The 26,129-nt window shown below is 38.4% G+C and overlaps 1 protein-coding gene across 4 annotated transcripts in view; it reads left to right on the top strand.

Moving 5' to 3' along the window:
- The window catches only part of LOC103480795 (uncharacterized), a 30,460-nt gene extending 7,185 nt beyond the window's left edge, over window positions 1-23,275 (top strand). For 2 of the 4 annotated variants that reach the window (XM_017310581.2, XM_017310583.2), the window contains exons 2-11: window positions 13,158-14,464; window positions 15,563-15,783; window positions 17,209-17,420; window positions 18,163-18,323; window positions 18,426-18,529; window positions 18,671-18,731; window positions 20,504-20,592; window positions 21,255-21,377; window positions 21,537-21,637; window positions 22,538-23,275. In XM_017310581.2, the coding sequence (XP_017166070.1) occupies window positions 13,158-14,464; window positions 15,563-15,783; window positions 17,209-17,420; window positions 18,163-18,323; window positions 18,426-18,529; window positions 18,671-18,731; window positions 20,504-20,592; window positions 21,255-21,377; window positions 21,537-21,637; window positions 22,538-23,063 (2,905 nt within the window). In that variant the 3' untranslated portion in view covers window positions 23,064-23,275. The other 2 variants (XM_017310579.2, XM_017310582.2) reach the window with 2 other exon arrangements.
- Window positions 23,276-26,129: the final 2,854 nt, after the last annotated feature.

The raw sequence follows: 26,129 nt of genomic DNA, 5'->3' as shown, positions 1-26,129 counted from the left end.
TGTTCCTGTTTGATGTTTCTATCTTGTAACTTTGTGGTGTCGCTGTAGTCATGCAAACACTACTTAGTAAAAAAAAAAAAAAAGCTTACCAAGGCAACCTCATAGCAGAGGATGACTAAAAGGTTTATCAAATCTGATCTCAGTAATCTGCAATAATAAAAATTAAAAATACTGTTTTATTAGTTGTGGTTGTCTGTGAAGATCAAGCACTTTGCAACCAGTTTTTTGGAAACGGAAGCAAAAAAATCTGATGTTTAAGCAACAAGAATATTGAAAATGGCCATGTTTTAGTTTCCGGCGTGTTGAAATGTCGTGAATGCATCACAATAATAGTTGCCTGCATGATATGTTTAATCCTAAATCACCAGCTTAATGACTTGTTTACTTAATTTATATTATTTAATTGACATTTTGACAATAACGTGTTTATAGAACAAAAAGTACTTGGTACAAGATACTTTAGACTCCACATTCTTTTATTGCTGGTTAATTTTGACCTCATCTAGCACATTTGTACATTGTTTTCTGTTGTGTTTCTACCTGTCTCGTCATCCTCCAAAATAAATCTAGCTCCAGCTTTTGTTGTCACGGTTTTGCTTGTTCTAAACTGTTTCATTATTGATTTTAGAAATCAGTAAGTTTGGTTGAAAAGTAATTTTCTTGTTGATCTTTTCCCAGAACCCTCTTGAAAATGAGATCTGGATCTCAACGGGGTTTAACCTGGTTAAATAAAGGAAATTAAAAAAATAATTTTCTAACTTATCCAGGGTCACACTATGATTACCAGCTGCCTTAATACAATTTTTATTTTGGTGTGAAAGATTCGTAAGAAAATGTTTGTTGTGATCGTGAATCTTTGGCCGTTCGGCGAGATTCTTTCCACCGCACGTCTTTACTGAACACGACTTATGATTGAGATTTCGTTATATAAATTTGAAGCAGTGGGTTATGTTGAAGCGCTGTAGAGTTTTTAAAAGCGCACCTTAATGATCGACATTGCTTGAAAGGCATGTTTTCTTCTCTTTCCCATTTTGAAGAGGGGCTAAGAGAAATGAGGCCACTGTGTCACATCATATTTGTTCTTGAAGGTAACAGGAAGTCGGGCATTGTTAATTAAATGCGTCTAGATTTATTTTAAAAAGTGGAATTATAAATAAGTTGCTTTTATTTATATTTAAATTATTAGTGGCATCACAAATCATAGCACTTGTAATTTTGCTAAAACATATGTTTTTCACTTCTTGATGAATGTACTCGAACCAAAGGTTAAATTTAAAAAAAATATTTGTACACATCTTTACTATAGGTGCCAGAAAAGTACAGAGCATCCATTTAGTTTTAAGACAAATCAGTAAATTAATTGTGGCGCATGAATAATGTTGCAAACCGAATTATTGTCATCAGTTCAAAGCGTAGGATCGTCCTGCTTGCTAAGTCACAGCTAACAGTCTCAGGACCAGACGTTATCTTTTATAACATCGGCGCCCGACTGTGAACGTCGCTGAGCATTACGCGGCTTTCTGCTTCCATAATTTACATATTCTTGGCCCTCTTGCAGTTAGTCACTATTGGATCTCCTTACAGATTAAAGCTACAGAGCAGATTTTTAATTACCAATTAGTGTTATAATGATTTCCTAACCTACAGTTTTTAAATGTTTGTGGGGGTTTTTTGCTTTGTCTTTAAATTTTATTTTATTTTTTTACATTTGGAGTAGCTGCCAGTTTGAATAAAGAAAGATCTGTCAATCGAAACACAAATTTGAAACTACCATCTTTGCTTATAAAAACGCAAAATTAGGAAAATCAAATAGTTACATTTTACACATAAAAAACTCCGGAAGCACCAACATGATTCACCTTTCTGCTGGTTGACCTTTGTGACCTATATTTATTTACATGGTAGAAATACAACATTCAGCCCTTAGAAACCACAGCATGATGAAGACGAGTGGTCTTTATGTTTCAGTCTCACACTTTAAATTTATCTTACTGTATCGTTACCTTTTCTCTTCGCCTTACAATCAGATTATTTTCCATATTTAATGCCTGTTAAACTTTGCAGATCTTGTATTTTTTTCTGAAATGGATGCTGAAACTTTATCCATCATTTTTGGTGGATCTGATTGAGACTTTTTAATATTCCTTCGTACAAACTGATGTTTTGGTTATTTTTATGATGTCATTTACAGCTGCATTAAATATGAACAAACATCGCCACACCTCGTGATAGCTGCTTCTTCTCTCGTTCTGGCCTTTGTTGGCTCAGAAATCACAAATCTTGAATGATGAAAGTCTTTAAACGTCTTTGTGACTCTGAAGCATTGCAAAAACGTGCAAGCGGTGGAGTCTCTGAACATTTTCTGGTTTCTGACACGAAAGCTCTCGGCAAGCGAGCTGTTTGTTACTTTTAGGCAGCTTTTCTTCTTCTTTTTTTTAAGAAAGTTCGCTTTTGATTTTGATTTGAGGGAAACTTCAACTCCATTCCAAACCTTGTCTAAGCCTTTTTGCATTTCATTTAAATTTGTTAATGCCTGTTTGCACATATCAAGGTGAAATGTTTTCTCGAAACTGCTGTGAAAATGGATGGATGAACTCTGAGTTCATTACAATGTCAGTCCAGACATATGTTGAGTAGTCATAAAATTATTCAGATTTTTATTTAAACAGAAAGATTACCTTTTAAAAAGCAAATGAAAACTTTATCTTATTTTTTAATACATTAACTGTATTTTGCTAAATTATTTGTCTATATTTGTCTCTGGTTTGTAGTTTTGCTTGTGTGTCTTTTTGTCTTTTAAAAACACTTTCAGGTGAAGTTACCGCGTTCTCTTTTCTTCCATTACACGTAAAACTAGTTTATTCCAAAAACATCGCTGTGTAGCCATGATGGCAGCTGGAAACTCAGCAAACATCAGTCAGATCGGCCGACTTGTGTCTTTTTATAATGTCTTATTTGTTGTTTACAACGTTCATCCTCCATTCTGTTCCACTGTTCCCGGCAGTCACTGCTGCTTTTCTGAGAGACGGAAGAAAAACAGACAGACGCGGACAAAAGTAAAAAAAAAAAAAAAAAGGAGCCCAGATAAATAAAAAAAAGTCCAAAAGCGAGCGTCTCGTTCCCCCTCCTCTGCTCCCGCAGGTTTTTAAGTTGAATTTGAGAGAAAACCAGAAAACGTTTTCCCCCGTGCCGACTCCTCCGCACTCCCCCTTCCAACCTCTCACATCCTTTTCATTCACACATTTTTCATTCGACTCTTTTCTCAACGTTTGCCTGCTCATACAAATATGAGACTCATAGCAGGATGTGCTGAAACACGGCAGAAAATATTTCAGAAGACTCCCTGTACTCTTTCAGTTTGATTTTTAGACTTCGTAAAGCAAAGATATCTGGAACTGAGGCTTTTTTATTGTTCGTTTTTGCTATGACGAATAACTGTTTGCAGTGATTAAATTCTCTGTCCTGTCTGCACCAAAATATTTTATTAGAATTCAAAAAGATCTAATTTAAAATGAACAAAACCAGAACAATTTTTTTTGTGTCTGTCATATTCTGGTAGCTTTGGCAAACTGTATGGTGGGTCGAGTTGCCGTGCAGCGTCAGAGACAAATTTTCTCTGCAATTGAAGGAAAATTGGATATTGCTCAGGCAGCGAATTGGGCATCCTAAAACAACGAGACAGGAGGGGAAAAAATGAAAAAGGGGAGCAAATCTAGGCGAACATGCGCAACGTTTCTGAAATCCACAGCTTCAAAAGATTCATTTTGCTGTCGCTGCAAAATTGTCTGCAGCGAAATTCAGGTGCGCTGTCTGAACCGAAGCTCAAGACACACTCGGTTTCACATATGAACATGAAAGTGGTTCAAGCAACCTCTTCACTTATACGAAAAATGTATTTCTTCCAGAACTACACTTGCACGATGTCGATCAAAGCCGAATAAATCTAAGCAAACAATCAAGCAAATGGGCCAGGATCTGACACATAAAGCTTTTTATTCTCTGTGACAAGAAATCATTCAGGTTTCCTTTACGTTGTCTTTGCACGACACGTGGTGCAAGAGAGAGGCGCTCAAAACACTCATGCATTTAAAAATAGGCAATGGATGATTAAAAATGGACAAAGTTAATGTTAAAATAAAGCTGTAAATGTTGGTGGATAGGTAAAAGTTAATGGCGAAAACTGTTCATCAATCTTGCAAGAGATCTGGTGGATGTTTGCCATTCAGTCAAAAGGAGAGAGATGAGTATTTTGGAGATGCAGAGAAGTTGATAGGTGCAGATTTCTACCAGGACTGAGAGGTTTGTGTACATTTTGCAACAAATTTCACTTATTCAAGTCAATTTTGTTAAGATAGAAAGTTAGTATTGATGTTTGTGAAGCTGTGGTTTCGTACCAGTTTGCAGGAACGATCCACCTCAATCCAGGGAGTAAAACTGGAATGGTCTGGAGAGTGATATTAAAAATTTACATATTTAAGAGAATGGTAAAAGTTCATTTTTTTGAAGAATTGTTATATAGAATAATGTGAATCCATCCCTACTGTTTGAATATACTTTTGGGACAAAAGGAGCAGATATAAGATATTTTTCCTCTTTCTGCTGCCTTTCATTTTTTTAATTTGAATATTCTCTCTATTGTGTATTATTGTCTTGTTTTTAAGTACTTAATAAATATCAAACAAACTTATTGGACATTTTTCTCGGCTGCAGCTTTTTGCAGCAAGGATTGCATCACTTCTCAAAGAACCGTCATTAGAAATGCATCAGGTGCAAGCAATCGTCTTCGCTTGTCAAAATGGCGTGTTGGGGACACGATTGACGGGCTAATGGTGTAAATATGGAGGCCATCCTGACAACGTTAACACTAACTGCACATCTTTTCACCCTGCAAACCAGAAGCATTTTCTGCTGTCTTTATTTATACGTTTTTACAGTATTATAGATTTTAACATCGTTTTGTTCCCTCCAAAAATAGTGTTATATACACACACACACACACACATATATATATATATATATATATATATATATATATATATATATATATATATATATATATATATATATTCTTTTTTTTATTTGTTTCTGGCAGGAAAAAAACATACTATGTTCTTGATGGCTACCCACAGATTAATACATCACACAATAAAAGAGCAAATTTTAATGATCTACAACATTTGCTTCCTGATTTAAAAACAGGCTATAAAATTCAATCTGATGCAGAGAAATGTGCTTGTGCCTTTAAGGACTACATGTTACAGACGTGTAAACGTGTCTAACCTGATCACGCATGCTAATTTTGAGGTTATTCTGAATGCACCACATTATTATCTGTAACGCACATTAATGATGAGGTTTTCAGAAGTGTACTCTCACTGAATAAATGACCTCAACATGAGCAGTCACCTTTACGCCCACTCTGATGCTCAGACATCGAAACTGATTCAGCTTTGCTGTGCTACGTGTTGGGTCGTAATGTATCAAGTGTTAGCTTGGAAACCACAGCTTATAAACTTTGTTTATAAAGTTGGTAAATCAGGGCGTCAAATAAATTAGTTCACTTTTAGATTTTCTCCTCTGGCCTACAGTATTATTTATTATGTTTTTACAGGTGAATGCTGGCTTTTCTATTCTTTTTCTTAGCTAAGTGTCTTTAGTGTCAAGCACCTTCTGCTGTCTTTATGAGCTAAAGTTAGCGTATGATTCGTAGCCACTGGTTGAGCTCTGTCTCTCTATCTGAAGCTTTGAACTTGACTCTAACTTCAGCGTTGTGTTATCTATCCAAACAAGTTTTGAACTAATTTCAGGTGAATGGAAATGACACATTGTTGGTTGGAAACAAATAGATATCTGTTTACTTCAGATTCAGATCAGACTCTAAAAACACTTAGCTTCTTATTTTAATTGGTCAAACACCAAATGTACCTTAATATGGATTAATATTAAGGTATGTTTGTGGAAACAGATTTAGCTCAATGCAGAAGCCAGCAACTACAGTCTTCACTCTTGAAGGTTCAGCCAATCAGTGCCAAGGAAGATAAATGGCGCTTCTGGATTGGCTGCTTTTGCAAACGTCAGCCAATACAGAGAGCATCAAGTAGCAATGAGCCAAGGTATTTCAGCTTCCCAAAATGCATTTTTGTTTAAAATATTTTAGGCACAAGTCCACAATTTGGCCAGATTTCCATGAATAATTTGTACATGTATAGACATTTCTCTCATTTGCTCAAGTCATGTTGAAAAAAATCTTCTAAACAAAGAGAAACCACCAAAAATACATATGCTTTTCCTATATCCACTAAAAGACTTTGTCTTTTAAAGACTTATTTTAATAATTTGTTTATTTATGCATCACTTTAATTCAAAATGTGATTTTTAAAAGCATGTTAAAAAGAGGTCTTTATATACACAGCCTAAACTTATAAGGCCTAAAAGATTAAATTATTGAAATTAATTGAAGTGAAGGGCGTTTCATATCATGTTAGTGGAGATTTTTTAATGTGGGACATTATGTAGGTCTGCTTGTGTTTTTCTGTCTGTTTCGCATCAGAACATAAAGACCATTGTCTGGTTCACTCCTGAAATGGACATCAATTTACTGAAGTATCGTGAAATTCTCAAAAAAATGATCATGGCATAGTTTAAACCATGTTTAGGAGCTTAATGTCTAGAGTTTGATGCAGCCTTTTAAGGCTGTCGGGAAAATATTTAACTGTGATACTGTTGCTAAAAATTGCGATGATATCGAAACCTCTTCCTACACATTGGCCACATCGCAGCCACTAAAAATAAAGATTAGCTGTGAGCATTAAAGGCACAACTGACCACATATATTATGAACATACGATAATACTTCATTGTCAGTCCAAAAGCTTTGAAGCAAGATTGTATTTATACAAAGCAGATCAGATCAGACACTTTGCATTAATTATAAAGTACTTTCTTTGGAGGAACCTGATATGCGAGCTGTTTGCATTTAAGCTGCAACTCTCAGCCCTCCTTTACGCTTAATATTTATTCCTGTGTGTGATAATACTTATGCATACCTAAAAATACATAAGGAAAATTGTGCGTATTTGTGCTTATTTTTACAGATTTTCTCCACAAAGAGAGTAGAATGAAATTACGTTGCAACAAGCTCACTGAAAAACGCATAAAATTGTATAGTAAATGAACATAAAAATAGTCGATGCATTTTCGAAATTACTGTGCAGGAGAAAAGTTCATTGTGCTGCAAACATTGTTGATAGACGTGGAGAGTAGTAATCTACAGAGTAGCAGCCATTTCTGTGCTGCTTGGCAGTCAGAACCTTCTGGACCTGTACGCCGGGCGACGTGTCGGCTACCTGAGGGAGGCACTGAGATCGGGTTCTGACGTGTCTCTTGGAAGTCACTTCATAATTTTGGGCCTTTATGTTTGTATTTTTTAATGATGTAATCCAAAATACTCCTCTCTCAATGACAGAAATGGGATAAATAAAAATACATCCAACTTTGCAAAAACATTTTCCTTCCTTTAAATTTTTAAGTTTTACTGCTGTACTGATGGAGTGGCGTCTAAAAAGACACTTTTTTTTCCCTTTTTTTTCTCTCCGCATAATGAGTAATTGTGCAAGGCACTTGAAGGGTGCAGGGATTTTTTTCACGCAGCCCCCAAAATAACTGAAAAGAAGTGAGACCGGGACCAAGATTTGGGTTCACACTACATGCAAAACGGTTAAAAAAGGAAAATTGTAAAAAGGTTTCCGTATATTTGAATGAAATGGATAGAAATGTGTTCATCCTTTAACTTCCTCGTTTAGAGTGGCAGGCACGTCAATCAACGTTTCCGTTAGAGGTCAACCATTACGTCTTTTTTTATTTTTCACCGTTTGTTACCACAATGTAAAATCATTTGTGTTTTATTTGCTTTTTTCATTCCAAATCATTTTCTGTTAAACACTGGTGTACTTGAAGGCTGAAAAGTCACGTTGGTGTGTCGTGTTTACGGATCGGCCTACTGAAAAAGGGACAATAATGTTGGAGATAGTTGCTCCAGCAACTTCTGCTGGTCAAAACTGGTTGCCAGTTGAACTACTGGTGACTGACTGAAGCTTGATGATGAACTTGAATTCTGCTGATTGTCTTCTGCAAGCTGCAGCTGTTTCACATGCACATTTTACTCCCTGGTTATCAGTCAGACATGCTCAGGTGAGAAAACGCTGTTTAAAAAAATACATGTATACATTAAATATATACATAATTTAGTAGCAGTTAAGACTCAGCAAAGTTAATAAAAGAAAAAAATTTTAATGTTATCCAGAAATTAAGGATAATTGGTAACGACTTTTGATCTGCAAGCAGCAGTGAAAATCAAATTAACACTAATAAATTAGGATTTATGTTTACAAAACAACTATAAACCTGAGGACTTCAGAGCAGCTCCATCCATCAGGCCTCATAAAGCAAAAAAGGAACAACGTTTAATCTGAAGTTTGACAGTTAATATTTGATCTTTACCTAAGTTTTTTTATTATTTAAAAGATGGAGAAAATAATTTTTAAATGAGCAATGGGAATTAAGTAATATTTAGTTATAATAAAATTAAATAAATGTAAAAATATATATAGAAAGCTGTTTAAATAGTAAAATATACTATATTAAAAGCTTATTTAGCTCTATTTTCACATTAATCTTTTAAATCAATTAATAAATATAAGATGTATTTTTTTATTAATAATTTAGATTTTTTTTTCTTACTGTAAAAGACACGAGAGCAGACTTTAAAAACACACAAATGCCAAATGTCTCCAGTTTGTCTGTAAACCTCCATGTCTGCGACAAAGGTCTTCACATTCACCCCGGTACATCTGGACTCGCTGGTGGTTGAGCTTGAGGTTGACTGTGTAGGTGTTTAAAGGTTTTTCTCTGCTCGTTAAGGCTGACTTAACGAGTGCAGAGAGGCAACATGTTTACAGGTGTGTGCTGTGTGTGTGAGTGGGTGGGCGAGTGGGTGGGACCACTGGGTGTGTTAGAGGGTTCCCTGAACCTCATCGTTTGTCGCCGTCTCCTTCCTTCCTGTTTCGTTCTTTTTCACTTCCTGTCAGCTGACTCAGACCAGGAGAGTCTTGATCTGGTAAACATCTGGTGCCTCTGCACACACACACACGCACGCACACACACACACACGCACAAAAAAAAAACCCTTTAGTGTAATTAAGGCGTAGGGATGGAGAAATGACCCCGCTGAGATAAATCACAGGATGTTTCACAATGCCGAGAAAAGTGACACAAATAATTTGCACCAAACTGGAAGTCGTTTTTCTTTCTTTTTTTTTTTTCCTTTTTTTTTTTTTTGTATTTTTATTTGGGAAAGAAGATATTTTTTTGGTGCATCTTTAGGTCAATTTAGGAGGAAACTGAACAGCACATAGATAAAAAACAAAAACAAAGAAGAAGAAGAAAGAGAGGACAACAAACGCTTGGTGAGAAAGAGAGACGCAGCGATGTGGGGACGGGCAGATAGACGGAAAGATATACAGAGAGATGGAGGTGGGGGGCAGAGAGATAAAGATAGCTAAAAGGAGGGAGATCCGTCAGCGTTGTTTCCTCAGGATGTGGTTATCACGACGACGCAAAGGCAGTAGAGGCAACATCACTACCCGCTGGTCCTCTGACACCTGCAACAATGTGTAAGTATGAAAGTCAGGGTGTGCGTGAGTGCGTGTGTTTCAGTCTGACAAAAAAAGAAAAAGACGTGTGGCCTCTGGTTAGTTTTCTATCCATTATGATGGGTGTGTGTGTGTGAAGACACACAAATAGGAAGGACTGAAGCTAAAGGTTGAAAATCAGTTGAGACAGCGAAGAGCTGAGGACCCACAGACAATGATGAGGACAGTGAGAAGGCGAAGACATGAACAACGGGACGAGAACGTGTGCGAAAAGGAAATTAAGCGCCAACGACTGGTAAAGAGAAAAAGAATGTATACAGTGTATTTGTCTCTTCATCGCTTCATCTGACTTTGTTCTTTCTCTTTCTGACTCACTCAGTGTCCTATTTAGAACAGAATGTGGTTTCCTAAGAGACAATGAAGAAAAAGACAGCCAGGAACTAGATGTTTAGAAGAAATAAGTAAACGTTTTGCATTTAAAAGCTCAAAGATTTGCTTATATGGAAACGGCGTGAAGAAAATATTTAAATCAAGTTTTCCTGAATGGAAGATGATGTTTGTTCAAAATTTTTTTGTTGCTTTTCCCGCCGCACAACTTTGTGTAAACAGCTACATTTAATTTACAATCACACCTAACAATCTGATTCTTTTGTTTCAGTCTTTTGAAAAAGATCTGATGAAGCATAAATACTCAAAGTGAAACCTTTTCTTTTAAATGCAATACCAGCCATTTAGATAAACACATTTTATACGTTTTCTGTGTAGCAGGAATTGAAATTTGGTACCTTTTTTTTTGCAGATGATATTGCAATGTCATCTGCTATTAATGGCCACAGTGCAACTTTTGTCTCTTAATTCTAGAAAAAAGCAAAAACCATTGTTTTTGACCTGTCAGTTGTACTTTGTGTGGTTTTAATTTTAAGTCTCCTTTTAGCCATCACATGGAGTTTGACTAAAAACTCAGCTTCAATCAGATCCTTTAAGTGCACAAATCTTTGCAGCTGACTATGCATCAGCCGCAGTCTGTTATCTTGAAACCACTTGAGTTCATATATTACTTAAATCTCTCCCTCAGTGGTTGGTTAAGCTTTTGGCCAGATGGTTTGACTTTTGCGCCAACATCACTAGCATGTTTTAAGACTCACTCAACATCCTGCCTATTACCAGATACGAATTTAGTTATTTTTTGGTTTTGGTAAATGCAGGAAGTTTTCCTTTTAACTATGGTTTAATAATAATTTCCTGATTACTTCTGTTTGGCTCCAGATCGTGAATTGAAGTGTGGGAACTTTATGGGAAAGTTACTTCAGATGACTTGCTGTAAAAAGGAAGTACGCCGCTGTCAATACGTAATCTACTTTTTACCAGATTCTCTTTAAAAATCACAATACAAAGGATAACTAAGCAAAGTTGAAGCAAACAATTTTGCCATAATGGAGAATTTTGCGTGAAGTTTCTCGAATCCCAGAATCCCCTAATCCACACATACTAAATATGCAAAGGGGATGTTCTTTATTTTTCTTGACCGTAGTTTGAGATTAATTTGGTTTATGTTCATGCATGGTTTCTTATATTTTCCAGATCGCCATTGTTGTTGCTTTAATACTTATTTAGTGGCTTTTTTGCTTCTTTTTTATTGCTACATGTGTATTTCTGTAAAAACATAACAAACCTTGAGAATATTTCATGATAAAGATGACCAAAACTACATTTTACTTCAAATGGACTACTTTCAATCTTCTCTTTCAAAGCTGTCAAAGAAGCGTTTAAAAAGCAACGGACGAGCTACATTGTGGAGAACTAGAAATGGTCATTTATGCACATAAAGTCTTTTTTTAATATCATTCTTCTTGTCTTGTGTGCATAATATCAAGTCTAATGAGTTAACATAGAAGTCAGTGGGACTCCTTGCAGACATTTGGAGAAATGGTGTACACAATGTCAATTTCACGCAATATTTGCTGGGAGTTATAGTACAAGAAAAAAAGCTTTAAAATGATCTTCCACTGCAGTTGCAAAGAGTGACACTTTGAGGAAACCCAAACTTTTTAAATGTATGCTTTTCTTTTTTTATGTTGTCTAATGAGCCTTTCTGTTTCCTTGGGGTATAAATGAAACTGTATTACTGTTGCCTGCGTGCAGATTTTTGTGAGAATAGAACAGAGATATTTCTTATTGTCCCACAGCAGGGCAACTCATGTGCAACAGCAGCAGGTTAAAGGTAGGTGGAAGCATGCACATATAAAAATAACAATAAGAGGGGCACAATTACTGCATAAGGTTTACAGATGAGTGGAGTGATTTAAAGAATGAAATGTACAGGAAGAAGAGCTGCTGGGAGGAAGGATCTTCGATAACGCGTCTTTATGCACATAGGATGCAGCAGTTTGTCAGTTTGGGTGGGAGACATTGTCCAGCAGTGATTTTATTGTAGCTACTGATTTCTTATCCCTAGATATCAACTGATTTATTTATATATACAGTCATAATATTAATTAAAATTTTTACAACTACGAGAACTGCAGTTAATGTTTGCAAACAAGCTGTGGAGAGGAAGGTAAATAAGGCTAAAGAAATCTCCACCTGACTGATAAAAAAAAGTATTTTAACTCAAAATGATTCTGCTGGAATAAAAGATTAACTTATTTTAAGTTTTTTTTTATACATTTCTACCAATAAATATCACACGTAAATTGTAAAAAGTGAATAAAGCTATAAAAATAATTTTTTATGTCAAATTACAAATCAGTGAAACGTAAAGATTAAAAGCTTTGATTTGTTTGAATTTAGTGTTACACAGCGTAAGCTAACACTTTTGTCTAATTTGTACAAGTCTTAATCCAAATATTCTAAATGACCTGCTTAATAAATAATATTTGTATCATCAGGCATTTATGCAAAAACTCAAGTTGTAGAAAACTGATTTATGAGCATTTTCTGACTGACGTGACGGACAAATAAGTGTGATTTCCTACAAGAAATGTACATATACATGTTTAAATCCAATAAATATCTTTATCCAGAGTTGCGGGGGAAAAATGCTGTGTTTTTTCTTTTAGTTGAGTCATTTTACATTGATGTATTGTTACTTTTACGCGAGTAAAATTTCTGGATTTTCTACCCACTGAACAAATTCACTGAGTGAAGAAGAAATTTGTACTAACCTAAAATTTACCAGACACAGACACACACCTGCAGTTTGTGCTACAATTTCATAAATCTTATATTGAAAGTAATTGATTTAGAAAAAAAATACTTCTCTTGCCTGATTTTGTTTATTTGTAATTATGAATTTTTTGGGGTTTGCTCTTTAAAGGGAATAAATGTCCACTTTTTGGTCTGTTTGGTTATGTAATTTTAAAATACTGAATGATTAATATTTTGATCAGTTAGTACTTGAGTAGGCTTTTACAAAATACTTTTTTACTTGAGTAAAAATACGTTGAAGTAGTGCTACTCTTGCATGACTCTCCCTAAATTCCTCTGGTTATTCTGTGTTTCTTGCAGGTATTCTAGCAAAACCAAGCACACTATCACCATGGAAGGTCGCTCGTCTGCACAGTCCTTCTCCAACCTCCAGCATCATCGTCACCGTCCGACTTCTTTCCCCCTGACCTTATCCGGTTTTCAGAGCCCTGATGTCGGGTACCCGTCCTCACACTCCACCCAGGACTCCCACGACCAGTATGGAGGCAGAGAGGAGCAGTCCGCGGCTTCCTTCCTGACATCAAACACCTCGTCTGGGGTGAGGAGGGCGAGCAGCGACAGTGACAGAGTCTTCCTCACCACCAGCGGGAGTAGCTTGGATGGAGATGCCGGTTTGGGAGGACACTTTGGTGGCGAAAACAGACATGGCGGTCATTTTGACGATTCATGGTACAGCAAAAAGGGGATCTGGGACGATGGGGAGAGTGGCGAAAGCACTGCGGATGACTTCAGCAGCAACACGAATGATGTGTTTTGCACGATGAACTGCGCTCCTGAGGAGGGAGACAGGTGGAGGATCAGGTCAAACTATAACAGTTATGGACAAGGTGAAGCCGTTTGTAGCAAGGAGTTCGGCGCGAGCCACTTCGGAAAGCAAACTGCGTCCTACAACAGGACGGAGTCAAAGCTGAGCGACCGTTACGCAGGAGGTGAGGAAGATTACGGGTCCAGCTGCGGTTCGGGAGAGGATCAGCTTCAGCCGGCGGAAACTGAAGGGTCGTGGCTCACTGTGTCACCAACAGGGGAGGCAGAGGTCGGCGGTCCGGCGGAGCGGAGGTGGAGAGGAGCGGCAGACGCCCACAGCTTGGGATCACCTGTGGTCATCAACACTCAGAAACTGGACTCTTTCTCCGACGCTTTCCTCCCCCAAAGAAGGAGACGATTCCAAATGCCTCCTGAAAGGGATTCTGGACAAATCTGGGAGAATGGACTGGAATCAGTAAAGTTGAGGCATAGCTGCGCTTTCGACCAAGACGCCTACCTTCACCCCTCCTCTTCCTCTTTGTCGTCTTCTTTCCCCTCCCCACCCTCGTCGTCTCACCTCATGTCTTCAGTTTTGAGTCCTCCACCCACGCCGCTGCCTCCTCCCTCCCAGTCGCCCTCCAAAGCAGACTCTCCAAGCGCTCAGGGAGGGGCAGGACATGTGGTCACCCAGGGCGTAGAATCCCTGGGTGGACTTCAGTTTTTCCCACCTCGCATTCAGTCTGCCGGGATGATCTGGAAGTTCCCCCTGCTGTCGCATTGCTTCTCGCAGGTGGCAGCCGACCAAAGCGACTCCAAGTGTGGCCTGAGGTCCTCTCAAGGTGACCAGGCTGGAAAAGCTACAGGTAGAAACATATGCCGACATGCTTTGCTTATAAAAATGTAGAAGAGAACACACCAGGTCTAAATGAAAGGAGTTTACTCTAAGGTTAATACCCACATGTAAATTTACGGGACGTGTGGGTTTCTGTAGGTGTGCTTGTGAAGTTTCCCATTTCCCACATGCAAATTGCAGTTTCGCTTTTCACGTCTGACATTTTTTTAAAACTTCAGTTGAAAGTTTAATTTTTTCACTGCTTTTCAACGTTTAGAGTGAAATCAAGTCTGTGCTGAGTCCGTTTCATCCTTCTCAGAACTTGTGTTAACTCTTTCAGAATTATTTCAACAAGACATTAACTACTTCAAGTGTTAACATAACCCCATTTTTTGTTGAAGTGACTCTGAAAGAGTTTAATTAACACCAGTTGTGAGAAGGACTAAATAGACTCGGCCAGATTTGCTGTCCATTCGGTCGCTATTGCTTCTAAAAACAGGCCAAGAACTTAAAAAAAAAAAACTCAGTTGTTTTTTTTGGCAATAAGTTAACGTTTTTGGGTGTCTGGAAAGCAGTTTCACAAAGATTAAGTGACATTTGACTGGAACTTTGACAACCTAGCAACCACAGCAGAGCTCAGTCAGTTACCTAGCAACCTGAGCTGAGTTCCAGCCGGTTACCTAGCAACATGAGCTGAGTTCCAGCACGTTTTGTGGGCTGGTCTTATCTTCCCTCTTATCAGTGGCTGCTGATAAGTGTTTTGTTCAGACTACTACTTTTCATACGGTTGTTTAATTACGCATCTGTTTGCCGCCATTTTCACGTTGGAGTGTAAACCTTGAGGCCAGCAGCAGCTTATTTGAATTTAAAGTGACAAGAGTCCATAAAACAGCTCATTCTGCTCAATACAGGCAGAACTGAACAGACTAAAAAATCTCATTATCTAATAATGATATTGTGCAAAAAATGTGAAGAACATGTTTTGTAGCCAATAGACGTCTCCTAACCTGTTCAAGGAGGCGCAGTAGGTCAGCTTAAAATTTAAATGAGTGAATAGTTCTGCTTCCGAGGGACAAAGTTTCTGTAGCCTTTTTCTAATCCCTCCTTGTTTTTAAATTCATGTCTTCAGCCACTTGTGACGTTCTCCAGTCTCCTGAACCGTCATCCCTCACTTCTTCAACCCATCGCTCATCCCTCCATGCCACCAGTCCATCCTCAAACGCTCCTTTCTCTCTTCCCTTTCACCCGTTCTCCGGGAAGCATCATGAAACCACGGAAAATGCATCTCCTTACAAAGCGACCCAGAAAATAAAGACTGAACCAGTCAGTCTGGACCAACAGCATCCCCAGGTACAGTACAGAGTTTTGTTTTTATCATCACCAGTAAGAAAACAATGAGGATGATTAAAAAAATTATTGGATTTTGTTTTTTATCCGCTTTTTGGTTTAGCTGCATAAATAAAGGGGGGGTTTTTTTTATAGTGAAAAATTTTCTAATTTGTTTGTTCTCATTGGAAAATCAGAACCACTTTCTTTCCATTGCCAGTAAACCAGTTCACAGGGTAGGAAATTGTTTTGATGCAATGATGCAAAAATACATAAATAAGTAAATAATAAAAAATAAAATATACTTTCTGTATTTCTAGCAACCTAAGTGATATTATTTGACTGGCACGATAATCAGTGTGATCCTTGAATTTGAGATTGTCCAGGTTTAATTCTAGAAAGATGGCTGTATAATGACTAGCAGAACTGCAAATATCTGCTTTAGGTAGGCTAAGTGGAATATCATCAACAAAGAATGACATGGCACTAAACATGATGCTCAAGAAGAAGCAGGTATGTGGAAAACAGAAAGAGGTTGAAAAGAGATCCCTGAGGAACGCCGCGTTGAGGTCATCCTCAAACTTAACTTATAAAAGTTAAGTTTTTCTGTTGTAATTTCTCTAGTAATGAAGATCAACACATTTACCCGAATCAAATAGGATTCTTTTGTCTTTCCCATTTTGAAGATGGTTAAAAGAATCAGTTACTTCTCGTTTGTCCACTGATTAAATTTACTCAAATTAAAAGTTGCATTTCTAAAAGCTTGAGTATCAGATTATATTTCTCCAGTGAAAAGATATTTTTTTCTTTTTTGCAGAAAATGCTAATTATGGCAGGTAAAACAAGTAACAGGAGAGTATATAAAGTTTATATTTTAAAGATTTCCTGTGCTTGTTTTTGTGCAGCACAGGAATGGAGCAGCCCGTTGTAGAAGCTGTTCAGTTATTAAACAGAAAGCAAGCGATTGGGATCGTAACATACCACTGCGATCGTTCAGTTTATCTTCAGAAACATTATCACAGAGTACATTTTTTTTATTTGCAGCCGATGTTTGCATATTGCTATCATTGTTAATCAACTAAACCCTGTAAGCGGGTTAGCATGTAGGCAGGCGGCGCTCGCTGCACCTGGAGGAGCTTCAACTTCACTACAGATTCCAAAACCACGGCCTTATTTTTAGACGTGTTTAACAGATAAGGCGTGTAAATAAGGAGGATCGAGTGTGAAAGGTGGGATGTTGTTCCTGCCGTGGAACGAGGCTCATGTCGGCGCATTACGGGAAGTTATCTCTGCTCTTCTAGAGAGGAAATGATTTTGTTTGTTCAGATGCTTCTAAGATAAGTTACCTTTCCTCTCTTGACCTAAATCTAACTTTACTCTGTTACATTTGCATAATTCCAAAAGAAGCAGTAATAGTGAACTCCTTGCCTTTTTTTTTTTTTTTTGCAGGAACAAGCTGTACCCGTCTACACGGGGAGGCCATTTCCAAGTATCCTTCGCTCCAAAAGGGCTCAGAATCGGAGTCGCTACACTCCTCGGCCGCTGCTCAATCCTTCCCGCAGGGCCGCAGGCCTCTTCTCGACCCTTTCATCTGTTCACCGCAGGGGGGAAGAAACAGCATGGGCCGAGGAGGAGGAGGAGGAGGAGATATGTGGGTTACCGTAAGTAAAGCACACAAACAGGCCTTTACAAAAGATCACACCTTTTCTAGCTGAAGAGCCGCGGCGACAGACAAGTCAAGTTTACTTCTATTCAGGCCTGTTGCAATAGATTTATTGTGAATAAATGATGATAATTTTAGAGAAACTCAATCATTTCCATTTGCATAATTTATTGCTTTTCTCTTTTCTCTCTTTTTGTCTAAACCTGGATGACAGATGTGCTTTGGACTCAATTAGCTTGTTTTTAAAAGTATAATTATGTTTACGGAGACTTCATAACTCATTTTACTTTTTTGTTTCTGTTGTTTATTTCCAGTTCCAGTGTTAAATGTTTTTTAGAATATAAAGTTTATTGATCTTGCATTATTATACCGTTACTATTATATCACTGGGGAATGGTCTCAAAACAACAATGTTATCATTTATTGCAGTGATTTAAAAAAAATGTATCATCCAGTAAAGCTTGTAAAACTATTAGTTTAGCACATTCAGCAACAAGGCAGTTCAAAGTGCTTTACACCATAAAAACATAACACAGTTACCAATTAGGAAACAAGCAACAAACATTACATTTTCTCAACAGCTGTCACCAAAGTTGTCAAGCCAACATGCATCAAAAATTATGATCAATGTTTCTTCAATGTTTTTAATCCTGGGGATGATTCTCAGGTGATACAAGGCCGACTTTGGGACTGTCTTTATGTGGCTCTGGAGGTTCAGAGGTTTGTTATTTTCCTCTCAGATATGTCAACGTGGGTCCGGACTTTCAAGCCGATCTTCCTCCTTGCGTCGGGAATGGTGAGTGTTCGGCTTCCTGGATCTCGGAGGAAGACTCCCCTGGAGAGCAGCTGGTGTGGAAACCCTGGGACGAGCTGCAGGAGAGCGCGAGAGTTCAGTGCCACGGTAAGCTGCAACGCCTGCTGGCCAACTTTTATCTAATCCTGAGTGAAGCCCCAGCTGCATGGAGTCTACATTTTAATTCCTTATTTGTGTTTTTATCTGTAGTGGAGAAGCTGCTGTCTATGTGCAGTTCCAGCTGCCTACCAGGAGGGGGCAGTAACACGGAGCTAGCGCTGCACTGTCTCTACTACTGCAAGGGGAACACAATGGTAAGAACAGATGGTTTTATTGTCTCACAGGGGATTTTGTTTTGTATTGAAAGGTTTTACCCATTTTATCCTTCTTTATGAATCATTCCTAAGCTCTGTGCATATTTTCCTTTTATTAATTTCCTTTTGTTTGTTCTGCAGGCCGCATTGGAGATGCTGCTGTTTTCGCAGCCCTCACCTGTAGCAGACTACCACTACTCAGGTAAACTCTCAGGATCCCTCTTTATGTCAGTACTTCTGCTAAATTAATCTTTTATTGCAATTCCAAAATCCAAAAGTGTAAAATTTAAAACATTAACCTTTGATTTTAGTTTTGGAAGAAATATAACACACAGATTTTTATGTATTTATTTATTTATTTATCATATTTTCCGCACTATAAGGCGCACCTTCAATGAATGGCCTATTTTAAAACTTTTTTCATATATAAGGCGCACCGCATTATAAGGCTCATAGAATAGACGCTTCAATTTGGGTTGCCAATTTGCTCCGTACTCTATTATTACGCATCTACATTTGTAAAGAAGTTATCTGAGTACTTTATATAGTTGGCTGCCCCAGTCATTGTTTCATTCACGGTGTTGGTGTTGCAATATTGTGCCCAACTGCTTTCTGGGTAACAGACCAACCGACATGCTGCCGCCGCCGTCTCTGTCTCTCTTCCCCTCCTCTCCTCCCCTGCCTTTAAATGTATTATCAAACTTTATTAACAAACCAGCGTTCTGACAACTATCCCAGCATGCACCGCACACCTCTTCTTCTACGGGGCAAAATAAAGTCAGCGGCTGCTTACCGTAGTTGCTGGACGTGTTGTGGCTCAATATTGGTCCATATATAAGGCGCACCGGATCATAAGGCGCACTGTCGGCTTTTGAGGAAATTGAAGGTTTTTAGGTGCGCCTTATAGTGCGGAAAGTACGGTAATTTTTTATTTATTTATTTTTTTTCAAACTAGTGATAAACGTTTCGGCACTCCCTAAAAATAACTAACAATACTTGACTTTCTGTTTTCCAAATGTGTACATTTGAAGTGATGGACTCAAAACATTTGTTTTTCAAGCAAATTAAATGGTTGTTTAGCCTCATAATATCAACAGTCAGAGTGTATTTAAGTTTTATGTACTTGACGAAGTCTTATACTGAGACATTTAAGTAAAAAACACTCCTATGGTGTCTCATACCACCTGATACTTTGCACACTTAATTATGTTACAACCAAAATCTCTAGTGTATTTAAATATGTTTACATCTATTCCAGGTTTGTTGTTCAGTTTGCCTTTAAAACTGGTGTTTTTACCTCAAACCACCGTCTAGATTTAGCCTCATCACAGACAGTAGGCGTCAGGCTTGATTTCATGAACGAGGCCAACTCTTTAACCAGATATTTATGCTTGTTTAGACAGAAGGTAAAGCTGTCTTTCCTGTTTGTTTTTTTTTTACCAAATATTTGCTTAGGGGCTTAAACTCACCAGAACAAGTTAAGGTGAGCAAAACTTTCCTGAAGCATTCGCCAACAACTATGAGAATTGGTATGCATGTGAATAAGAGAAACCTGTTCCCGCTGCATGTACAGTGAAAGTCATTGTTGTAGGCTGAATTTCCTCCCACTTACATCCAATCCTCTCACCCGTTTAATTCCACAAGGAGCCCAGAACAAAGCAGACATTGTTGTGTGTCAGTCAGGTGAGTATGTTCCCTGTAAATGACGGTAGAGCGCCGCATTTTCAGCTCCGTAAAAAACCATCATGTTGGTGCTCAGACATCTCAAGTTCCTGACAGATTTACTGACCATCATCTGTTTAGGAAAAAGCCTAAAAAAAAGTCTTCAAGCAGCTGTTACATTAAACTTAGAAAATTATGTATTTGTGTGTTTTTCCACACAGCAGGGAATCACGTCTGGATCCCAGCATGTCATGTTTGATAGGATGACCTGGTTGTATTTATTTTCATTGTTTCCCCCTTTTCTCTCTATAGGCTGTAATTTCTGGACAGATACTGAGAAGAATCTCTTCCACACGGCTTTAGGGACGTATGGAAAAGACTTTCCACTCATTGAGAAGACGGTAAAACAATGACACTGATATTCTTTACTAGAGCTGGACAATAAATCAATAACACACGTCGCAACGTCAATGTGATCAATATTAATAGATAAAACATCTGATAGGATTTAATATTCTAGAAGAAAGTCTGTAGCTGCTCAACCTCTCAAGGCCAGTTAAACAATAAATGGTTGGTGAAACTCCAAATTTATTTATTTTTTAAATAAATTTCTTAGATTAATCAAAAAAAGTCTGCCTTTTTTCCAGAAAATTTTTGACTTTTCAAACTCAGAAAGTTTCATTTTTTTTTCTAGAAAAGTTTTGACTTTTGTAAATCAAGAAATGTTATTTTTTCTAGAAAATTTCTGGGAATAATTTAAAAAGTTTTTTTGGTGGAAATTAACTTTTTATTTATTTCCACCACAAATACGGTAAAAGGAAAAAAAAAACATTTTTATTTCAAAACTAAATGTAACTTTGTGCTCATCCTTTTTGGATTTGTCCTCCTTTTTCTCCTGGCTGTGGGTTTTGTTTTTCGTGCCCGCACTTGTTCGGGTGTGAATGATTCAGCATTTTGCTCACAGCATAGCAGCTCGTTTAGCAGGAGAGGAAACTCCTGTTAAACACTGAATTTGAATCAGAGTCTGACAACATGAACACTCTGCTGCTGCTACGTGTTGCAGGTGAGGACAAAGACGGTGTCCCAGTGCGTGGAGTTTTACTACCTGAGTAAAAAGCTGGTGGACAAACAGAAGAAACAAAAAGAGGTGGAGATCAGAGAGGCACAGGAGGAGCTGCAGAAATGCGTAAGAAAAAAAGCTCTTGTAAAAATGGTGTTGCCTCGAGCATTCAGAAACTTGAAACCTCTGGACTGTCGTCTTGCATAATGAGTGAAGTGCTTTATGATTCTGCAACATAGCGAGTCAGTCGGAGCTTTCCAGCTCATAGGTTGTCATGTGTCACAGATGACGCCCATCTCCCAGCCACTGGAGAGGCCGTTTGCTCTGGAAGAGGCGGTTCCTGTTCCTTCACTGGCCAGCTTCTTCCCCTGCAAGCTGTGTGGCAAGTGAGTAGCACCAGCTTTATTACACTGCAGAAAGCCAAATCTTACCACAGATTTTTGTATAGTTTCCAGTACACTTGAAATACAACAAAGCTAACTTACAAGTAACTTTTTTACCAAGATGTAAGCGGTTGTTTTAAGTTAATAATTCCTAAATATTGATGAAAAGATATTAGTTCCACTAGTTTAACTTATAACATCAGAGGAACTAGTACTTTTTAAAACGAATATTAGGAAATGATTTACTTAAAATTGACTTATTGTGCTTCCATGAACAGATTACAATATACAAAACATCTTAATTATATTTTTTTGCACAAAATCATTTTTAGATAATGAGATATTAATATGGTCAGTTCCATTTTGAACTGTTTTAGAGTATCCTGTAACTTTAAATCCAGTAAAACCAAAGGAACTGTGCTGGGGTTGCTAGGTAACGGGCTGGAACTTTGCTGGGGTTGCTACGTAACGGGCTGGGCTTCTCTGGGGTTACTAGGTGAGGGGCAGTGCCTGCTGATTTGTGAGATTATATTCAGAAGGTTTCTGAAACGGGTCATTTTCCAGTCACTAAAAAGCATAAACTTGTAATCAAAAACTGGTTATGTTTTTTTTGTTTGTTTGTTTTATTGCTTAGGTTGTTTTTAGAAGCAGCTGAGATCCAGAGAGAAGTAAAATGATAGTTTCCTTTTACATAACTCCTATTTTTTGCTGAAAAGTTATTTGTATGCTAGTTTTGTCTTATTTCAAGCGTACTAAAAACTGGACAGATATACTTGGTCAGATATTTTGTTTTTGCAGTGTAAAAGAACCTGCCAGTACAAAACCCCTGCCTTTGCCTTCAGGGCGAGCCCAGCACATGGTTTAGATTTATTTTAAATCTTCCGTGTCCTCTCTTTTCTCCAGAATGTTCTATAAAATCAAATCCAGGAACGCTCACATGAAGATCCACCGGCAGCCTCAGGAGGACTGGACCGACAGGCGGCTGCAGCACCAGCTCCTCACGCAGCGTCTCGCCCTCAGCCGCCCCGCCAGCCTCATCCCCAGCCCAGGAAGTAGCCTGCTCCCACCCCAGGCCTCTCCAGCCATGGCGTTTTCCACCCAGGCCCTCGCCACAAACGGCAACAGCAACCCTGACGGCGTCCACACCGTCATGACCAACAGCGGCGCCGTCAATCCCAACCAGCTCCTGGATCCGTGCTCAGGTGTGACTTTTAGCAACATCACTCCTACAAACTCCCATCTGGTCGCCATGAACAGTATCGATGCGTGCGATTCGAGCCGAAAAGACCCGAGCGCAGCCTTCCACCAGCCGTGGAGCTCTTTTGGACTCCTTCTTCCAGACATGTCTTCTTTTTATTGCCTCCAAGACGGGAAGGAGGAGGTGGGATCCGGGCCGGTGGAGGGGAAGGAGGCGATCAGCTGGCAGTAGCATTACTACCAAAACTCTGATTATCTGTCAAACTTAGTGCTTAATTCAACCTCATTTTTTATTCAAACTTTTTTTTTACTTAAATCAAACAAACAAACAAAAAACATTTTAATAACTAAATGTTGGGATTTTGTTGTAAATTTTGTCCTTAGATTTGTTACATATTTAAGTCATTGTCATTCATCTGAGATTTTAATAAAAATGTGACCTCATTATTTCTCATGTTACGTTTTTTTGGCTCATTTATGTCAACGGGCTGTGAAACAATAGCAGGGATTCGAATGAATGAACAATGTTTTCAGTGTTCATGCAACCACATAATGGGCCAATATTGACACACGGTTTCATTTATAACTGGCACCAAAGCGCCCAGAATCAGCCTGTTGATGGTTAACTTTAACATGATTCGCTTGGATCTTGTAGCATAAAACGTGATTTTATTATTGTTACGTAATCATTTCCTTCTCCTGGATTACCGGATGCACGTTTCTGTTGTGTTGCAAGACAACTCTGTGCCCTTTGACATCATTTTTTGCATCTGAGATAGTGATAACTGTGTGCACAGATTCATGATCTGTGCACAGATTTGCATGTATGCAGATAAAAGTAGTCCCTCCCTCTGCCTAAAGTCCAGCATAGTTTGTCTGCCCTCCTTTCATTCAGTTTCTAACAGTGGACTGAACACTACAAACACACAGAATCTTACCAAGTAATTTTAGTCTTATTTCTACTGCAATTATCTTAAAATATTTAAATAAAGTTAAACTTATATATAGGATCTTGTTTTAAGTTCATAAGTTCTAATAAGTACTAATTCATTGTCGTATTATTTCACTTATAACGAGGGAAAAGTGACTTGGTATAAGTTAATTCATCTTCCAATGGAGGTAGTGCTTTTTCATCAATATTAAGGATGTCTTAAAACAAGCTCATATTTATTACTGAAAAGATGTGAAAGTTAGTTGTGTCTTATTTCAAGTGCGCTAGAAACTAAACCAGAAATACTCTGTAAGATTTAGTTGTTTTTTTTGCAGTGTTCAGAGAACAAATCAAGTGCTGCTGCTTTTATTCTGCAGCTAAATCCTGTGTGCACTTAATCACAAATGCCTATTTTGTATTAAAATGGAGCAATCTCTCTTGTGAACACAAAAGCAGGAGGAAACTTAGTGAAACAGCAGCAGCAGAGTTCAGTGTTGGCCTTTTCCGACAGACAGAGGGGGGTTTGCACTTAGCAGACGAGTGGGAATCCAGAGAGAGAACGAACAGTGAGGTTACTGAGCAGTTGGCATTCACCTTTTCAAAGGGAGCAACTCTTTGCCAACTGACTGAGCATGTGCCCCAAAAGCCCAATCCCAGCGACTCCCATGTGTTGCTCTCCCCATTTTTCCCAGAACAGGGCGGTGACGGTGAATAAAACCTGCTTGCTTAATCGGGTTACTGTTGTGACATGCATGGAGATGGAGCTTCACGGTGGATCTGCGTGCTTTAAAAGGGTCTGAAACAAAAACAGGAGATACTTTTAAGAGAAAATGAAACATTGTTGGACTTGTTATGCAAAGAAAAAAATATTTCTGCACCTTTAAATATGCAAAGTTCAAATGTTACACTTAATTTTAAAGCTGCAGTATGTAACTTTCATCAAAATTTTTTTACTTGTTTGTAAAAACTCACTATGTTGTGAGAGGATGATATGAGACAGATAATCTGTGAAAAGACCCATCTTTTGGATCCCTGTGCTGCTGTTGCTCTCTGAAGAAACGCACCAACCAAAACCAACCAATCAGAGCCAGGAGGAGGGTCTTGGTGCTGTCAATCAATCTGATGTACTCGCTGCTCAATGTGCTAATGGCATAAAAACAACTTAACGTTACAGGAAAACCTTTCATCTGTTGTGATCGGTGGTCATGCTAACTAGCCTTAGCATTCATGACAGGCCATGCTAGCTGCAGCGTAGCAGAGAGCAATGGGTATTACAGGGAGAGAGGGATGAGCAGCTCCACACAGCGGGTGATAGACAGCGTTAAGACCTTCCTTCCTCTGCCTTCTAGATTGATTGTTTCTAGAAGGCAGAGGACCTTTATGGGGTTTTTTTTACATTTTATTACATGGTGACGATTTCAACAAATATGTAAAAATCTATACTTTCTAAAACATTTCATACTGCAGCTTTAAGCTGTGTTGTATTTTTTTCTTCTCTTTTTGCTCATGTCATGATGACTTGGTCATCATTTCATAGTAAACCTGGTGGACCAGGAGCCTCGGGTTGGAGTGGCTCCGGGTAAAGACTGGCGTTCAGATATGTGCCTGTAATCCTGACAGAGTGACAGAAGCACAAGTTGGACAGGCAGATGGTGTTAAGCTTACCGTCATCTTTTCTTTCTGAACTCCTGTTCAACAAGTCCTGCAGATTTTTTTTCCACTGTCAGAATTCAGAGGCTTGAAAAGGGGAATGTGGCTCTGCCTCCGGAAAGCTGGTTGTCTCTCCTTAGCATTGACGTGTTCGAGCACCAAGGTGAGGTGGATGGAAACAGGTAAGACTGCAGGACTGCAGGAGCAAGAGGAAAGAAATCTTTAAGAACCCAAAATAAGAGAATCCTCAAACATGATCTTTAAGTTCAACATTGCAACAGGCTGAGAAAAATTCAGCCAACAATCAGAGCATTTAGAAAAAAACTCTTGTATTCTTTTATAGACTAATCCCATCATCGCGGCCTTTAGCACTGTGAAAAGGCTTCAGCAGTCTCAGCCGCTCACAGACCAAACAGGAGCACGTCGGGTTAGTGGGCCGCTGCCCTGCGGAGCGACTCTGAACGTTTGCTTTTCTTGTTTATCTGTGCTGACCCTGTAATGGACTGGTGACCTGTCCACTGTGTACGTAATCTCTCACAAGTTATCACCATGACGGATTAATGGTCAGATAGGTACATGAACAGCCTTTGTGCATGTTATCAAGTTTGTCAATAACGTAAATAGGATGAATGAAAGTTGTTTAGGTTGATTTATGGAGAAACTTCTGAGAAAGATTTAAAATCTACACTTTAAATTTATTTATTTATTTTTTTTAGC

The sequence above is a fragment of the Poecilia reticulata genome, chromosome 18 (assembly GCF_904066995.2).
Source record: "Poecilia reticulata chromosome 18, P_reticulata-male-v2, whole genome shotgun sequence".
Classification (NCBI taxonomy): domain Eukaryota; kingdom Metazoa; phylum Chordata; class Actinopteri; order Cyprinodontiformes; family Poeciliidae; genus Poecilia; species Poecilia reticulata.
Note: the sequence above shows the minus strand (reverse complement) of the source record. Positions and strands in the feature narration are given on the sequence as shown.